Source organism: Zerene cesonia, chromosome 11, assembly GCF_012273895.1.
Source record: "Zerene cesonia ecotype Mississippi chromosome 11, Zerene_cesonia_1.1, whole genome shotgun sequence".
Taxonomy (NCBI): Eukaryota; Metazoa; Arthropoda; class Insecta; order Lepidoptera; family Pieridae; genus Zerene; species Zerene cesonia.
In genome coordinates this window covers 7,128,448-7,143,535 of record NC_052112.1, presented here as the reverse complement: position 1 = coordinate 7,143,535, position 15,088 = coordinate 7,128,448, and the positions used below count along the sequence as shown (strand labels likewise).

Sequence of the window (15,088 nt, the reverse complement as noted above, 5' to 3'; positions counted from 1 at the left end):
ATTTATTCCATTTTGTATAAGAAAAATTGAAAAAACGAACCAAAAATTTGCGAGTCTTAGAACTCACCTCGCCTTAACCGATTTAAATGAAATTTAGAACGAAGATAGTTTAAGACCCGAAGAAACACAGGAACATTTTATCCCATAAATCAAACATTAATGGTTATGTTGGGTTAATCGAGTAATCATAATGTTTCTCTCACTAGCAGACATGCACCAAATAAAGAAATAACAACAATGAATGACATTCATAATTTTGAAGGTTAGTTAAATAGAAGCGCGTTATTTCACCGCTGTACTGCATTTACCATAATAGGCACTTAAGATATATTAATGGTAATTAAGCCATGTCTTTGCAAGCTGTACAAATAAATTTAATAAACATAAGTTTGAGTTCAAGTTTCTGTATGTTACTAGCCAATGGCACACTTAATTATGCATAATTGTAGAAAATATATATCGATACCTGCATACTTACATATATAAGTCTCATCCAACTAACTTAATTATGTGTTTAATTAAAAGACTTGTTTATTAAACGGCGCTGTTTATTGAACAGTCTGATTATTCAGCAGTTTATTCAAAAATGTATGTATGGTAAGATGATTATAAGCAGCCAAATATGTGATTGAGGTGTATACTGAATGTACATACATATTTTATTCATATTATAATATCATGGTAAATTCTTGTAGAAGTAAATAACAAATTTTGGTCGATTATTCTAAATATTCGTATTTTAATGATTTCATTTTTTTATTATGAGTAGTTAAGATATAAGCAGATTGATTAAGCGCTGTGGTTTTGTTCTTACATAAGTATTAGTTACGTGAAGCAAGGACTGAGCTTACTGTGCGACGAATCATGTAATTTAGATATAAGTATTTATGTATATTATATGTTTGCATTATAATACAACAGTGCCTCTAACTGATCCTTTAAACTAAAGATGTTAAATTGTCATTGTTGGCTACTGCAAGTGGTCGGTATGTTTTATTGCTATTTTTCTGAATTTTGATAGTTAAAAATCCCGAGCGCTGAAAGTGGTGTCTGGAATATTATTCTAAAGGTTACAAAGCGACGGTGACGACACTCTTCATTTCAGAAATAAGTTTGTGGCAATATGAGATACATCATTGTTAGCATACACCTCACCGTATACCAATATGTTAAACCGTACACCAAAAAACAAGAAATGTTTTTTAAATAATATTTTCATAGTTCTATACGCTTTGGAGGTGGAGTTGGCGGCGGTGATGGTTGACGATAATGCTTTTCATAGATTTCGTCCAAAAATTTAACTCGATCCTTTAACAATGAGCCTCCTAGCTTCAGAGGTTTATCAATGATCATATGTGGTGACCAGTCCTTGCCCACTGGTGGCCAGGCTGGGTAATCTGACCCTTCGGGCACAGGCTTCCTGTAAATGAAATAACATTCAGTAAAACGATATCATACAAAATGACGTGGTAACATCGATAAATAATTAATAGAAATAATTTTCAACTTATGTTGAATTTAAACAATATTAAAAAATAAAAAATAATGATTTAAAATAAATAAGGACATAGCACGCACCCAGTTTTCACAAAGTTGGTCCAAAGGTCTCGAAGTATATTTTTCATTTCCTTCAGGTCTTTATTTGCGAGACTCTCATCATTATGTGTAAAATTTCCATCAGCTATACCGGAAGATTGCATGCAATGTGCGGCTCCACGGATATTCGTATGCGAAATGGGTGGCGTGTCATCGTGAACGAACGAATATTCATACAGGTAAATATCATTGTTACCCGCTTCCACGTGAAGTTTCACAGACCTCAAAGTGGCATACGTAAAATATATATCTGAGAAATAATCAATATAGTTCAGAATATTTTCGTCATTAATGGGGCCGTCACCAAAGTAGAATTTTCTTATTTTATTAGCCACTTCCTCTTTTTCCGCTTCGTTAACAAACTGCAGATCACGAGGTAAGAAATCAGAAAATTTATTGTACATTTTATCTTTCCATTCGTCAAATAGAGGTTCTTGTAATAGACCTTCCATGTTTGAAAAACCATAGAGCATGGGTAACTTTACATAGTCTCCATTTTTGAGTATGTTTATTGGAGAATCAGTAAGAAACTCTTCTCCCTCTGTATCTCGTTCAACGCACGGACTAAATAAAAATGTCGCATCTGTTCTTTTTATAGGTAGTACTGAAGATAATATTTCATATGAAATGGTTTTGTAAAATTCTTCAAGAGCATAAAAATCATCAACATTCGTAAAGTTAAGACTTCTAGCGAATTCTTTAGCAACCGCAATTGGATCCGTTTGAACACTCCAAGCAGCCGTATTAGCGCCACTTTCTGGTATAACTTTCGTAAACAATCCTTTACACATTTTAGAGAGCATAAGTAAATCAACTGATGAGGATCCAGCGCTATAGCCAGCGATAGTTATATCTTCGGGATCACCACCAAAATTCTTTATATTTTTCTTGACCCAGCGCAACAAAGCTACCTGGTCTTTCATACCAGCATTTCCAGGGATATCCTCTGTACCCATGCACAGAAAGCCATGAGCTCCTATGCGGTAATTGAATGTAACAACAATTACTTCTTTTGTTTTCACTAAATTATTGTAGGTTGCTAAATTTCCATAGCCAAGAACATAGGCTCCACCGTGAACGTATACAATAACTGAAAGATTACTTGTATTGGTATCTGGTATGTATATATTAGCAACCAGACAATTTTCTGTTATTATTAGAGAGCGCTTGTATATTGCAGTAAAATCCATTTGTGGACAAGATATATCCTTATTCACAGCGTCAAAAATATCAGACCGCTTAATCGCTGGCAATGGAGCCTAAAAGGAATGTTTTATCAGAGAAAAATTACATAGGTTTCGTCAAATATTAAGTTTTCGAAAGATATATGATTTCCAGAAATAAACCTAATCGTGCGGATAGTGATATGTTTGATTAGTTTTGTCCATAGATATAACCTATATTATCTGCACTGTTATCTGTTAGAGTAGGTTTATTTGTGCAAAGTGCAAAAAACACAGTAAATTTTGAAGAGAATGAAACTAATTGCAAAAGAAGAGATATAACTAAAATATGAGGAAAATAATATTACGGCCGGTCTGCGGTTGAGACGTTTTAATGTCAAAAAACAGGTTTATCAATTTCCGGCGAATCTACAAGTCCTGTGAAAAACCGTTCTGTAGGAAAGTTGAATGTAATTATATACAATATCCTTTGTTTTTACACTTTTTGCACACAGCCTCAAAATTTATGCGAATTTTGTAAAGATAAAAATAAAAAAAAAAATCAACAACTTGGTTATTTTAATTTTTCAGTGCCCTTCTTCCCACATCCTGTCCTCAGATCGACCGTAATTTATTTGAACTCTCATTTTTGTATATTCGCATTCAATTCAAAGTGGTCAAATTCTATAATAAATTTATTGTTTCACAACCAAAAAGCAACCGTGTCTGGCAATCAATCAGCAGATCAATGCAATTTCTTAGTGTTTTTTCTTTCTTTCTCAGGTATACCATTAAATTGGTGTCAATATAACAAGTATTTTATCAACTATTAAAAATTCGTTATATTATAAAATACTTGCCCAATGGCATATACCTATTATTTAACATACCTTGAACCTCTGCTTGCCACTGGGAGCTTTCGCATAAGGTACGCCATAGAAAGCAAAAATCCCAGCATCAGAATCTTTGTATCCCCTCACAGGACCCTGTTCAGTATCCACCACACGTGATTCTAGGCCATCGCTTATAGAAGCGGCCGCGAAAAATAATAAAGTAATAAAATATTTCCACATTACAATGCCACACGCTTCGAGCTCCGGTTTGATACTAACAATCTTACTGTAAAACACATGTTAATAAAAAAAGTGATGAACATTTATTATCGCGGTCTCTCAATTCTTATATTGAGATAATTGATATACGTAATAGTGTAGACTAATCTATGTTATTTATCCTACTTCCTACTATATATTATGTCCTACTAATATTATAAATCCGAAAGTTTGTAAGAATGTGTGTGCGTTTGTTGTGTTTGTGTGCTTTCACGCAATAACTACTGAACCGATTACAATAAAATTTGGTACGTAGACAGCTGGACAACTGGAATAACATATAGGCAACTTTTTATCACGATATTCATACGGTGTACGGGTTTACGCGGGTGAAACCGCGGGGCGCAGCTAGTCTATTAATATGGAACTGAAGAGTTTGTTTGTTTGTTGGAACGCGCCTGGAATCTCAGGAACTACAGGCAAAATGTTTAATTAAAAGCCAATTTGTATCCCAAGTATCCTACAAAAGATTAAACGATACAGCTGCTGACTGTTTTCTTTTATTCCTAATGTAAAAAAAAGTACATATTAGCTTTTTATTAAATAAAATACTCCATGCTCTCAACACTTTATTATTTAGATAATTCTTTGTTATTCAGCAATTAAGTAACGATCTAAAATATACCAAGATTAGGTACAACACAACAAACCTTATTAAATTTATTTGTATGCACAGTTAATACGTTATCTGCATATTATTTTAAGAAAAACAACATCCGAGGGTAAATGTAAGGAAATCCGTTTTATTTTAAGAAAAACAGACTGTAAAACATCCATTTCTTATTGGTTAATTTTTATCTGCTCCATTGTTTATTAAAGTTTAACTACCATCAAACCAATCAAGTAACTCAAACACAATAACAGTTTCAGTTGTAGAGAGGTTGTCTTCGTTTCCTATGTTTTTTTGGCTTTTTTTTAATTACGCGAGCTAAAAAACCAATAGCACACGTCAGAGCATTTAGCTCTCCAATTATATATAATTTTCGAAGCTTGAGCTATTTTATGGGTTTTGAAATGGTATTATTTTAAGAGTACAATGACTGATGATACTAAAGATGTCCTTCCTTAAACCTACCCTCCACGCAAACCATCTTAGCCAAATGAAATAGGAAAATGCGTAGAACTAATTACAATACACATAATAAAAGTTGTGAAGTTGAAAATATTCTGTATTCCTCAATAATTATATTTATATTTCATAGTTATATTTTCCAAATACATGCTATGAGGAACGCTTATTATTATATAATGAAATGCTAAATATTTTACATTCATACATTTTGAAGACAAACTGCAATTTATATTGTAGGCAGACATATTGACAAAATATTATTTGTCTGTCCAATTATTTAGTTTATTGGTTTTTGTCATAGTACGCACAACGGCAAGCAGAGACAGATTCTAAAGCATTTAATGGGGCAAGAGAAGTCTTTCTAAAACATGTAACAGGAAGATTAATATTTCAGGTACTGTAACCCTCTGCAAGATCATGGGTGATGACGCAGAGATTGAGGGAATTAGTGAAACAAATTCTCGAAATCTAGTCAGGCTTCTCAATGGCATAAGTCAAACATATTCTAGTGGTCTTCAAGAACCTCCAAGTACAGCCGAGGCATTCGAGGCCATCGATGAAGCTCTTTTTAACGTGTATGATAAATTAACTCCTCTGGTACAATATCCGACCGGATCCCCTCAGCTTTAACTTCCACATATCACCCTCAAATCTCCCCTTTATCCCGTTTATTCCAGGCACAGTGAATCCCATGTTGAAGACGATGTTGATTCAGAGGATCAATATGCTCACTACAAAGACGGCATGATACTCAAGAGAAGAATAATGATGGATTCCCCAATATGCCCAATCTGTATCTGCTTGGTGTCCCACAATACTATATCTCCATATATTACGACACAAATACTTAGTCTGTACAAATCCTGACGCGTTTCCAAAAAATAAACTACGATCCCCTTTAAGCCTGGCACACCCTCAATCAAACAACAACTATCCACATAATTGAGAAGCGGAAACACCAAGGAATGCATATTAAAGGATCTGATCCTGAACAGCTATTGATTATAATGTCGATAATTGAGACGATTTCTCATTATATCAGGGAAGAGAAAGACATTCAGGCATTAGAGAAAATTGTACGAGTAGAGGAAATGTGTAGGTGTAGAAGTTTAGAGCCTGTTAAATAACAGTCCCTCAAGAAATGAGTATTCAACAACCTAGATTAATTCGAAACCCTATATCACCGCCATACACAGATTGGGAAAAGGCGTACGTGCCAGACAATAGGTGTTATGATCTTTTAGTTTAATTTTTATCAATAATAATGTACTGATACTTCTCGTTTTGCTTTTTATTGTTTTTATTTTCTTTATATTACTCCTAATTAGGTTTAGAAAAAACACAGATAGCTTCAGCACACCGAATCAATGCGCACACATTTACATACAAACAAAGCATATTTTAATAAATCATTTATATTATATTGGCACTTTATGAAAAATACTTATGAAACCCATAGACCAAGATTTTGCAATTAGATTTTTTTATAGCAATGCCGTGTTGTAGTACTAGTAAAATCCCGGACTTACAATGAGTATTAAATTTCAATTAAAATAGCTACGTCTTCTTATTTCCTTAACTCAGATGAATTTTGTATAACATTACATTCAAATTTATTATCAGTCAATTACTAACAGTGCCTGTAATTTTGACATTTAATCAATAACGAAATGAATTAATTATTTATACAAAAATATAATATTAAACTTTACCATAGTAGATTGGTCAAAGATGGAGCTAGCTACCTTAGAACTTAGCTACCTAGATTTCAAACACAAGAAATTACTACCTTAGATATTTTCCAAATCAAATCAATGTTGCCTAGATGAATCTATTTTATACTATCTATTGCCTAATAAGGAATTGTATCAAAATAGTTATAGGAAAAATCAATTACATTATAAAATAGGATAAGTTTAGCGTGAATATGAGTTCAACTATTAATATTAACCAAATTATCTACTGATGTGAAGAGTTGACAATGATACCTTACGATTTAACGGTTGTAGAAGGAAAATAATTAGGTTAAATACTTCCATTCTCTTTTGGAAGAAAACAAAAGATATATTAAAAGCTATAGATTTTTAAGATTATATTTTAATGATGTACTATGCGAGACCGTGATCTTTGATATTTTATTTTAAGAATGGCCTGGATACTGTAGCAAACGCAAAAATACTGAAAAAAATCATAGGCCATTCAATTCGTTTATTCATTCAAGTCATTGGGCATATTTATCTATCATGTGAATACGTCACAAAAAAAGCAGCTATCTCTTCAACACAGTAATGGTGGCTATATTCGCTCGATTTCAGTTAATTTGAAGGCTTAACTGGAAGATTAAAGAGGATATTAAAACAAAAACCATAACTACAAATACATTTTCATTTCAATTAATAAGAATCAATTGTTAGGCAAATTGTTATAAAAAAAAACATGTATACTGACATTAAAAGCATAGTGGAACAATTACGCCTTTAATCTCGTAGCAGAAGTCAACTCAATAATAATAAAGATTAAATCTACCACATAAAACATGCACGCGGCAGCCCCTGAATAGAGTCCCGAGTCCCTAACAACATGGCGTATGTAACTCGGGCTCATTCCTCCCGAGTCTCACCCCTTTGCCTCGCCCCCCGCATGCTTGACCTGTATAAACATATTTATTAAGACTGTAGACATTATTACACTGTCAATAGGCACCTTTGCGTTTAATTATTATAAATTCGTTACCGATTACCGAAAAATAAATGCCCAACGACCTGTGAAATGAGCTTTGAATTCTTATATAATGTTATATTCATCAGATTATAATTATAATTAAATTATATAGAAGTGATTAAAGCAATTTATTAGCATTTTTGTACCTTTTTAATTAATTAAATAACTCGGCCTTTATTCACAAGTGAATTTACAGATTGAAGCTATTCACTGCCAGTTCCTTATAAATTCTTAAGTAAAATAAATTATTAATTACTCTTTACTACTTTGTTTTATAATATCTGTTATTATTTAGCAAAATTTATCTCAATATGGTTATAACACTGCAAAGTAATAAACATACGAAGTAATTAAATATCATTGAGAAATTATGGTATAAAAAGAGGATATATGATTTAGACTCCCATTTCGAATGGGAGTTTTTTTACAATGTATTCATGTGCTTTAATTATCCTAAAATCTATTATGATATGGTCTGTATGCTGTAATAGCTGAAGGAAACATATTTTCTTGAATATAATAATTGCCATAATAAACTGTTAATGAGAAACTTTATAACATTAAAAGTTATTTCAGTGTATACTTACAACGAAAATTAAAAATTGAAAGAAGTTCTGACTTATGTAATAGACTGTTAGTATCTTTTACACTTAGTTTATTTTTATAGTATGTTGCAAATGGAAAATTTGTGTACACTCAAACAAAATCTAGAATATCAATATATTTACAATTTCAACACGTTTCTTACTAAAAAAATAGATCATAGACTATTAAATTACTATAGAATATACAGTTATTATTTTTTATATATAATACAGTTACAATATTACATCAAATATAAAGAATTGATTATGATTTATAATTTATAGCATAAACAATGCTGACATTCATATAAGACATTTGCACAGGTAAAAGATCACACACACACACAACAAGTGTCCATGCACAACTAAGCTTTACATTTGAGATCTTTCTGTTAGAGAAGCGACTGTTCAACCATAATCTTCTCATATCCAGATGGAGGGGGATATCGGAAGTTATCCAGTATTATATCCAATATGGCACCATCATCAACTGAAATTATATATTGTATATAAATAATAAAGCATGTAAAGACATGTGTTTCATTTGTAATAGTTATGCCAATGAGCCCCTAGAAAATCACAGAGTGTTTACAATACTATATTTATGTTACTATATCTATCAAGTTTTGAATGATTGATAGATAGTTTATGGAACCAAAGGAGGTACTAGTTGTGCAAAAATTTAGTAAAGACAAAAAAAATTGACAATTGGATAAGTATTTTCTAGGAACAAATATAGTCGTATACAAAGGTATTATGTACCTTTATAAGAGATAAAATATTCAAAGAATTAAGTAAATAGAAATAAAATAAGTAAATCTTGCTATAAAAATTCAGAATTTTAAAATACTTAATATATTGATACAAGCAAATAGGTACTACAAATATGTTCTTTTTATTATTCCTATAGCATCCCCTCTTAATCTAAAACATAACAAAAGTCTATAATTCATTCTATTACAACACAGATAAAACTTTTGTACCATAATAGAACTTACCATATAGTGCAGGATAAACTGTCCCTCTAACACTCCGTACAGGTATTTCCATATTTTTACCATTCAAGAAGAAATTCAACTCAACATGGTCATAAGCTAAGCCTATGACATCACCTTCCACTGGCATAACAGTGTTGACTTCTTCATCTCTATCCTGTTTATCATTTATATGGTCTGCAGAACCAGTCGAAACCAGCATTTCAGTGGTCGGAGAGTCTCTAGGAGCTGGTTTCAATTGATACAATTCTACATTATCATGTCTCACTGTACCATCGCTATTTAAACACCAGGATTCCTTATCCACACCACCTGCAATGATATATTAATCATCATTAATGTATTGCAAAGCAAGAGACTTGTATAATATTTATCAAGAGGACCACAAGACATTTCTTTGGCATCATAGTTATGTACATATTACATATTATTTATTTATTTATTTATTTACATATTATATAGAATTGAAATATAAAATTGATATTATTTTAAAATAGCAACTAGAGTTTCATGCCGGCTTTTCTCTGTGGAAACTGCTTTCCAAAATAGTGGTAAATGTTAAAACTATGTTATGAAGTCAAAAGTACTTCTGTAAGAAGTCTTAATTGAATAAATAAATGACTGTGTTCAAGGGACCGGATATTTCCCTGTGATGCATACATACCCAAGGTCTTTGATCTCAACTGCAAATTCACCCAAGACCATGTGGTTCTATTAAATGATTCTTAACTATTTTATTAAAGGGGTAACCAAAACAGTATAAAAAAAATTTTCAACATTTTAATTAAGATTTGTAATTTAATCCCATTCATATAGTATTATAACAAATGTATCATTAATTACATTGACCTACATTCATTATGGCTCATCAACCTTGAGCCCATAGATATTTGGAAAGTTTGACATAAATTATGTTGCAAATAAAATTAGCATTTGTTTCAATGTTAAGGTTATGATTGCTAGTCATCTGACTATGATGCAAAGGGGTAATGACCCTGAAAAAATAATTGTTTAGACTACTGATAAATTCTGGATAGTTTTTATTGTTAATGTTGCCATTGTAAAACTATAGAGAGGTCTGTGTCTGTGATGTGTATGTGATGTACCCTGATATATGATATGACCCTATATTGATAGTGTCCCTATGATGTGTGATGTGCATGTGATGTACCCTATGTCACTATCTAGCCTACCATAAAATCCCTCTCTTTCAATGTGAGAGAAAGACAATCAAGTACACTTTTGCACTATTAATATTAGTAAGGATCTTTTTTATTTAAATTTTCAATACTGTAGTTTTTATCAAAAACTTATAACACAAAAGTAGCTGAATGGCTTTCTATGATATATACAGTTGGTATTATTTGTCTTTGGTTATCGTAAACAAAGAGAAATAATAAAAAAAATGTTAAAAGGTAAGATTAGAATTTTTCCAATTTCAAAAATTCTTTCACCATTAGAAAGCTAAATCTTCACTAAGTAACATAGGCTTTATATGAACCAGGGGCAAAGCTGCTGAGAAGAGGTATAATATATTTATTGAATATTGTAATGTCTTATCATACCATGTACTTTGTTAATATCTGTCTCACGGGTGGCAAGCCCTACAGCCCACACTCCTCCTTGTTGCAGCTTGACTTCAAAGTACGCCTTATTCTGAACCAAAGGAGCGTTTCCCAAAACACAGCCTGAACCACATGCTCTCTGTCCACCCTTGACTATCACCACCTCATGGCCTTTAAAAAAAAACAGTGTCTATATGTAACAGTGTATTCAAATAATTCCATAATCTACAGGACATTAGTATATTGCAACATTTACAGTTATTCTTTCTGTACCTTTCACTTGATTGCAATACATACTTCAGTGTGTTGCATAGTTAAAGATGTGTGATTTAGATCAAAAAAAAATTACGAGATAATAAAAACGAGCTGAGCTTTTTCAATTCTTTTTAAATTAATAAATAAAGCAGTAAATATGTTAGTAATACCCATATGAAGTGTATCCAGTTGTATAGGATTTTCTTTCACTCGTATTGGGACACTAGGAGTCAGTGAAAAACCATTAACACAACTTTTCAGACAACAGAACATATTTATATCAGTGTTATGACTTTAATAGGAAAAATCAATACAACTTTTTATTGTTTTGCTCACTTCATTGTTTGTTAAAAAAATGTTCGGCTTAGAAGCTACGCTTTGCGAATGTCAATTGTCAATGTCATTATGAAATATGAAATTGTCATGTCATTCCAGGCACCAGTGCAACAGATGAAAATTTTAAAGTCCGCTTTACAATTTATTACCTTTTTTATTAGACTAACGCTGAGAAGTAGAGCTAAAAACAATATATTATCTAGATTCTAAAATATATGTTTACCAGACACCTTAACACGAAAATTTACTGTATATAATCAGGGTAGATGCAGAGTAGTAATATTACAAATACTAATATACTAAACATACTAAACTAACATATAAATTTTTTGTTTAATATGTCTACGGATAGTGGAGGCAGAGATATGCCGAACCGTTTCACAAGGGAGAATAGATGAAACTGTAGTTAATTGCGGTTAATTTTGCGGTGTCTAATGCAGATATTAAGATAAAATAAAAAATAAATTATTGGAAAAATTATCTGAATTTTCTAAAATTATGCATTTTCAAAATGGATTCTTCTACTATAATAGTTTTAATATATTAATGCTTCTTCTCATATTTAAGTCTACTCCAACCCTAATTTGTTAAAGCATTATAATTATATTACACTCGCAATTTACAGCATGGACAAAGAAGGTTCCCTTGATAATAATAAAAACGAAAACAATCTGTAATAGTTTTCCAATCGATTCTATTTAATATAAATTATCCTAAAGTAAAAAAAAATTATATAAGACATTATTCATAATACATAAGACATTTTAATATCCTATTATTTAGAGTACAATGCGGACATTATTCGAGTTCAATAATCATGTGATGGTTTGATGGGTTGGTGGTGGTGGTAAGGTAATAGCTATAAGCTAAATATGTCCGTTCCGTTACATTAATTTTGTAATATTAATTGTTGTTCGTTAGTTAGCAGCTATCTCGCGAGCGAACCAGTTCGGTATGTAAGATGGGACAAAAATATTGCGCATGGTTTAAAAATTATGGCGGAGAAATTATTATATTATCTATATAACGCTAATTAATGTCAAGGTCAATCGTAATCACCTTTTCAATATTTGATTATTGATCCACAATTAACAGATCAAATATCAGATGTTTGAGTTCAATATTAGGCTTTAATTAATTATTAAACGATTGCAAAAATTGGATCGCCATGGAGATTAATTGAAGACCACAATGAGCGTCTATTCGCGAATAAACAAATAGTATATCTACCTAGATCTAAGAGTGTCGTTTTGGTTTAGGATTTGAAATGATTGATAAAAAACTATGAGGCTGATAATAGTTTAACTTTACAAATTCACCGAGACACATTTTTTGAATAAATAAATTATAAACCATTTTTTATAGCATAAAATATGATGAGAAATAGTAATAAACTCAGTAAAATCAAATGAATGCATAATTTCAATAAGCTGATAGATTTTACACGTTACATTAATATTTTTATTTTTATATTTTATATCAATGAGTAACACAAGTGCAAGCCTAAAAAATAGTCATATCTATTAAAAAAAATGGTTTTAAAATAATTGTAGAATTTATTGTATTGTCAGTTCAAATATTCTTTATTCTCACAAAAAATTGATATTCTAGTTAAAAAAAACACAAACAAGGATCACGCAGTTATGTAATAAAGGTGATTGAACTAATAAAAATACAAGAAACAACTTTATAACACGCATAAAGCTCATATAAATATTGTAGGTAGTTATGAAAAGGTCAAACCGACATATTTACAGTTACGTCGTCCTTACATTTTAAATATCGTAATTATTAAAGAAATGGCTGTATAAAGGCATAACATGCCTGATCAATATCAATCATCATCACCTATTCACCTAGTTCGATGGGAATTCATCTTAAATAGGAATTACTTGAACAGTAATGAAATTAGGTTTTGAAACTATGTCTATGCATAGGTAGCGATTGCATTGTCATTTAGACATACATACTAACTAGAAAAAATTATGTTTGTTCGGTTGGTTGCTTACAGCTTGTTACGCATATTGAATGTGCGTAAATAATTATAGAACCCTATCTGGAAGTGAAGCATCGGAAGCGAGCGAAAATACGATATTATCATAAAGTGTAGTGTGATTAATAAATAAAAGCAGTTAAGTTCAACGATCACATATTTATAAATTTGTATTGTCGGTCATCTTGAAATTGTGTATAAGTACTAATTTACTAATTAAGTAAAGTCATTTATACCCGTTGAGGGAGTTGTGAAAAAATATTTAATCCGACTTTGCTGCGTCGCCGTCTTTAAATGATTATATCTAACGTAACTAAGAACCATCAAAAGGGATTATTTTAAAATTATTAAAACTTCACCGAAATCAGTCCTTCCGTTTTGTGTGTGACGATACCACAGGCACAGGTGTCCGACATTGATATTAAACTTATAACACATCTCTTTTTGCGTCTGGGGTTAAAAACTTAATAGAACAGTAAAGTATTGAATTACCTGTGGTAGAATCAAGGTAGACTGTTAATTCTATGTGAAGATCGTTTGGAAGTTACTACTTGGCGTCTAGTCTAATATTAATTACATGACGATATCGTGAGTAGGTTCATATGTAAGCCGAAGATTTTTCCGATCCCGCAGATTTTTTTAATTTTTATGTTCTTTATTACACAGCTATAAATTTTAATAATAACAGGAGTAAGAAACCATTACCTAGCAGAAAGTGATACTCGTACATTTACAATTTGGAAAAATAGTGTATACAATAAGAGAAAAGGACATAACATCGAAGCATAATAGACAAATCAATCAAATTATATAAAAACCACAATAATACGACAGATAGGTCCATAGTGCAATTGCAGAGGATTAATTAGTTTTCAGAATCTGTACTTTAGGTATATCATGAAAATAATTTTAATTATAATCTAATTGTAACCAATAACAATAAGCAGCAACTAAATAATATACATTTTTTACAATTTTGATTAAACATAATCTCATTGACCTCAATCACAACAATCACAAACCATAAATTTTTACATCATTGGAATTTCCCCGCCAATTTATCCCATTTTATATGCATCCGCTTCTATTTTACTTTTTCTCATATCAAAAACGTTTTTACTAGTTTTTCATTATGAATAACAAATCAATTAAGTCTTTTAGTGTAGTTGTTTCGATGAAAAAAGATCTCGGATTTGGATAAACTAGACATTTTTATCCAGTTTCGTTCCGATGTAACGAAATTTTAGTACCTATATTTTAATAACAATCATTCACATTGATATTTTATACAGGAGATATTACATATCAGTAATTTGTTTAGTAGATTTTGGGGCAATTTAATTTATTTTTAATTTGATGCACTCGAGTGAGGCCGCGGTCGTTAGTTTTACTATAAAGAGTACTTTTATTAAAACTTGACGGGCAGACAAAGGACAAAAAATTAATAAATTATAATAAAAAAGCGATTTTTTGCAATTGATTGAAGTTATAAATCTGGAAGGTACAATAGTGATGTCGTTTATATTAATTGCGTCTAGTCTTAAAATGGACTTTTAAAATTTTTAGATAAATTATGTAATGAAATAATTTTCCTACAATTAATGGCCTTATTTTTGAAATAATTCAGTGAACTAAAATGTCTCTTTACCTTCATATACCTCTACAGTTTACACTCAATGTAAAGAAACAGTTGAAA

At 31.1% G+C, this 15,088-nt stretch overlaps 2 protein-coding genes across 2 annotated transcripts in view; both read right to left on the bottom strand.

The window, feature by feature from the left end:
- LOC119830098 overlaps positions 1–3,862 on the bottom strand; it is an 8,171-nt gene extending 4,309 nt beyond the window's left edge. The window contains exons 1-3 of the mRNA XM_038352955.1: positions 3,650–3,862; positions 1,579–2,855; positions 1,230–1,420 (exon numbers count right to left, since the gene is read on the bottom strand). Coding sequence (XP_038208883.1) covers positions 1,230–1,420; positions 1,579–2,855; positions 3,650–3,832 — 1,651 coding nt within the window. The 5' untranslated portion in view covers positions 3,833–3,862. The remainder of the gene's footprint in view (positions 1–1,229; positions 1,421–1,578; positions 2,856–3,649) is intronic.
- Positions 3,863–4,430: 568 nt separating this feature from the next.
- Positions 4,431–11,456, bottom strand: LOC119830103 (SPRY domain-containing protein 7). The gene is made up of 4 exons (XM_038352959.1): positions 11,234–11,456; positions 10,809–10,979; positions 9,247–9,555; positions 4,431–8,738 (listed from the first exon to the last, which is right to left on the bottom strand). Exons 1-4 carry the CDS (start codon positions 11,334–11,336, stop codon positions 8,641–8,643), a joined length of 681 nt encoding a protein of 226 aa, XP_038208887.1. The 5' UTR covers positions 11,337–11,456; the 3' UTR covers positions 4,431–8,640.
- Between the last annotated feature and the right edge of the window lie 3,632 nt (positions 11,457–15,088).

Bases quoted from the DNA above. Each gene is read 5' to 3' on its own strand.
- LOC119830103 (XM_038352959.1), bottom strand. From the start codon at position 11,336: ATGTTCTGTTGTCTGAAAAGTTGTGTTAATGGTTTTTCACTGACTCCT. The intron at 9,556-10,808 runs GTATGATAAGAC...ATATCATTGCAG, and splicing joins AGATATTAACAAAGTACATG to GTGGTGTGGATAAGGAATCC. The intron at 8,739-9,246 runs GTAAGTTCTATT...ATATAATTTCAG, and splicing joins AGTTTATCCTGCACTATATG to TTGATGATGGTGCCATATTG.